Source organism: Pteropus vampyrus, unplaced genomic scaffold (assembly GCF_000151845.1).
Source record: "Pteropus vampyrus isolate Shadow unplaced genomic scaffold, Pvam_2.0 Scaffold55, whole genome shotgun sequence".
NCBI classification, from domain to species: domain Eukaryota; kingdom Metazoa; phylum Chordata; class Mammalia; order Chiroptera; family Pteropodidae; genus Pteropus; species Pteropus vampyrus.
The window spans coordinates 8,654,806-8,658,432 of NW_011888836.1; the positions used below are offsets into that span (position 1 = coordinate 8,654,806).

At 30.6% G+C, this 3,627-nt stretch overlaps 1 protein-coding gene across 6 annotated transcripts in view; it reads right to left on the minus strand.

The window, feature by feature from the left end:
- Positions 1–3,627, minus strand: part of METTL4 (methyltransferase like 4) — a 40,090-nt gene that overhangs the window by 33,371 nt on the left and 3,092 nt on the right. For 4 of the 6 annotated variants that reach the window (XM_023530836.1, XM_011360474.2, XM_011360476.2 and 1 more), the window contains exon 3: positions 814–876. In XM_023530836.1, coding sequence (XP_023386604.1) covers positions 814–876 — 63 coding nt within the window. Of the gene's footprint in view, positions 1–813; positions 877–2,812; positions 3,212–3,627 lie in introns of those variants that run through there. The other 2 variants (XM_023530837.1, XM_011360477.2) reach the window with 1 other exon arrangement.

The following is a 3,627-nucleotide window of genomic DNA, read 5'->3' on the forward strand; positions in this document are numbered from 1 at the left end:
ATACAAAAAGATAAATATTGCATGGTTCCACTTACGTGAAATACCTAGAACAGGCAAATTCATAAAGACAGAAAGTAGAATAGAGATTACCAGAGGCTAGGGGATAAGGGGAATGGGGAGTTATTGCTTAATGTATAAAGATTCTATTTAGGATGATGAAAAAGTTCTGGAGACCAATAGTAGTGATGATGGCACGATAGTGTGAACGTACTTAATGCCACTGAATTATACACCAAAAATGGTTAAAATGGTGATTTTGTTATGTTTATTTTACCACGAAAAGAAGGAAAAAAGTACATCCTACCATCACGTTAATTCAGCATTTCCAAAACTGTACTATCATCCCTTCTAAGCCAAATTATAACTCCACGTTTCCCATTTTAATGAAAGATGTTCTTTAGAGAATTAAACTTAAAAGTTGTGTACCCTCTGTTTCCTCTCATTTCTTTAACTTCTGGGTGATACTTAGTTTTAAATTCTAGAAATATATCCTTCACATTATTCATGCTTTCTTCTGCCACTATCTTAATAGGTCATTTTACCTATGAAAAGGCTTTTATAATATAAAATTTCTAAACTTAACCAATACAGCATAAGTTAACTTATGTTAAATTTATGAGTACATGAAGTTTTAATAAAAACTGTTTAAACTGTTCATTACTATAAAAGTAACAATAAATTACTCTACTATTAAATTCTAACCTTGATCAAAATGACTGCTTGATTTTTAAGAACGTCCTTATTTATATTGTCCATTGATTTATACTACTTCACATTAATCTTCCAAAGTTTCGATGAACATTTATACTTTACCTTTGTATGATATTCCATAGCATCCAATTCACCTTGATTGAAAACAACACATCTTTTACGCTTCTAAAAGGTAAATTACAGGGAGACGATTACATTACCATCTATCACAATATTAATATTTGAAATACATTAGTATTATTTTTCTTTAGCACATATTGTGTATCTCAGTCTTTAAAAGGTATAATTGACTATTGAGGTCAAGCTCAATGCAAAGGGTATGGCCTACAGAGGTAAGCTTTCCCCACTAATATTATTATTATTATTATCATTACTACTACTACTACTACTACTACTACTACTACTACTACTACTACTACTACTATACTTATGGGTGATAAAAGATCACCTTGGCCTTATTAGTAAGAAACTGCACCAAATGATAAAATGTAGCACTGACATCCATCGAACACAAGGAAACTGTGACATTGTATAAACAATCACCAGTGCCATCTATCAGTTGAAGTACATGGTATAATTATTCTGAACATTCTTCATCTCTGAAGAAAGGAATCATCCATGTATTATTATTTTTAAAAAATTCCGATGTATTTTATTAAAAGCTGTTTATGATTGATCTGAGGGTTAGGTATAAATCAGGTGTACTAACACTGTTCTATATCTAACGCCACAGCAAAGAACATGCAAGAAAGTGCAATACAGAGCACTGTACTTTTTATTGCTGAAACCTCGGTGCTTACAAGGTGGCAAACTCCTAGTAGGCTAAAAATAAATGTTTGTTGGCTGAATAAATGGACTTAAGCTTAAATTAATTGTACAATTTGCTTTAGCATATCAGAAATAAGGTAGGTTTTTTTAAGATAAAATTGTTTACAAATGCTCAATATTTTTCCATAAAGTGAGAAATTTACCCAATATAAAAGTCTAAACATTAAAAGATAATGCCCATATTTAGTAAACTGTAAACTCCTTTACAAGAGCTTATTATTTTTCTGAATTAGTAATAGTAATGGTAAACTACCTATATAGTATTTTACTCAAACACTATACATTTTCTTTTGTACCTGACATATAGCAAGTAATCAATAAATATTTGTTAAAAGAGAAAAATATGTACAATAAAAAAATCAGAAGAATATTTTAATTACCATTTCAAGTACCTATAATAACGTAATAAATTATCTCTATTGCCTTCCTTATTCTAATTCTTAACATGCTTCTTATTTAATATCTTTCTTCCCCACTCTAAGACCCATGAGGGTAGATTGTATTTATCTCTTCTCTTCACGCTACGTACAACAGCACATAGAAAGATCTCAGACATTTACTGGATGAGTAATGAATGTTATTGCTATCACTAACAAAGAAAATGTTAATATAATCTCCCTGAAACGGACTTTATGTAATCACCTCTGAACACTTCAAAGACATAAAAAGTATTAAAGCATAATTAATTTGATCCTATATGGTGTTCTCAAAACTTTACTACAAGATTGCAGCAGTGTGTATGCAAACACGTATAAGAGCATATACATTTTCCATTGTGGCTTTCTATCACTAGAAAACTTTCAAAAATATCACCTTTCTTCCAAACTTTTATATATATAAATAGATATAGAGATATATCTTTCTCTATCTATCTAGTTAGAGGACATGTCTCTAAAATTCTCAAATCCATATATTGCAGATATATGGATTTTTTTCATAGATAGAAACATGTTTTTGAGCAAAAACAGGTATAAAAATATGTAATTAATAAAAATGCCTAAGCAGAAAGGATTTGTTTTTTTTTTTGTTTCCTTAATTTAGAGCATTCACCTCTGAACCAATTTTGCTTACTTTTAAAATACACAAATATTATCTTCTAAAAATGGTAAAACGTTAACAAAGAGTTAAAAATTACTCTGCATATGCTAAAGTCTTCTTACGCGTTACTGATTTTTCTTTATTCTTAGTAAATCACGAGATAACTTTGAGATACTGGAATGATGTTTCTTTTGTATTTTCTGTAGAAATAGAAAAATTTCTCAAAGCTTTCTACCTTCCCAATAGTAGAAATGGAGATTTCTTTTTTAACATCATTCATAAGATCTGCCTTTTCATTATTTTGTTGACATTCCTTGTGACTAGCTGAAGTTATATAAGGTATAGTGACATTGAACAGTTCAGATCGAAAAGTATATTTCTGTATGAATATTTCATAATTTCTTCCATCACTATTCTCTGGCTTAATGGTAGAATCAGAAGCAATAAGTATCGCAGAGGATCCAAAAGAGGACACAGAATCCACATGAAGAGAATCAAGGTGGACAGATGAAGTGGGCTTATTTTTACTGCAACAAGACTCATGATGCTGGTGAACTTGATAGTTTATCTTGTTAATGAAAGAAAGGTGATCCAATAACCATCCTGATGACAGCTGGTGCACTACAGACATTATCTTCCTTTAAAAAAAAAAAGAAAGAAAGAAAGGAAAAAACTCTGAGAATTAGAGACTACAAGTAAAACTCAACTTTCCAGATTAAGTTCTTAAATATTCTGTATTTCAATAAACATATACTTCACACACAAAGGTAGAGTTGATGTGCAAGTAGCTAAACTTGACATGTACAAAGAGAATTAACATCCATGGTATATAGCAGTTCTAAGGAAAATTGTAATGTTTTACTCTAAACTTTTCATTTCAGGGTTGATAATTTTCAAAATGTTCAGCCAATTTGGCCAAAGAGGGAAAACCTGATCTTATTCTGGAATCTCAATTTGATCCTCCTATCCTCCTGAGCCCTGCATAGTACTTGGATATAGCCACTAAGTCTACATAGTCTAAATCAGGAAGTCACTGATTCCTTTAAAGGT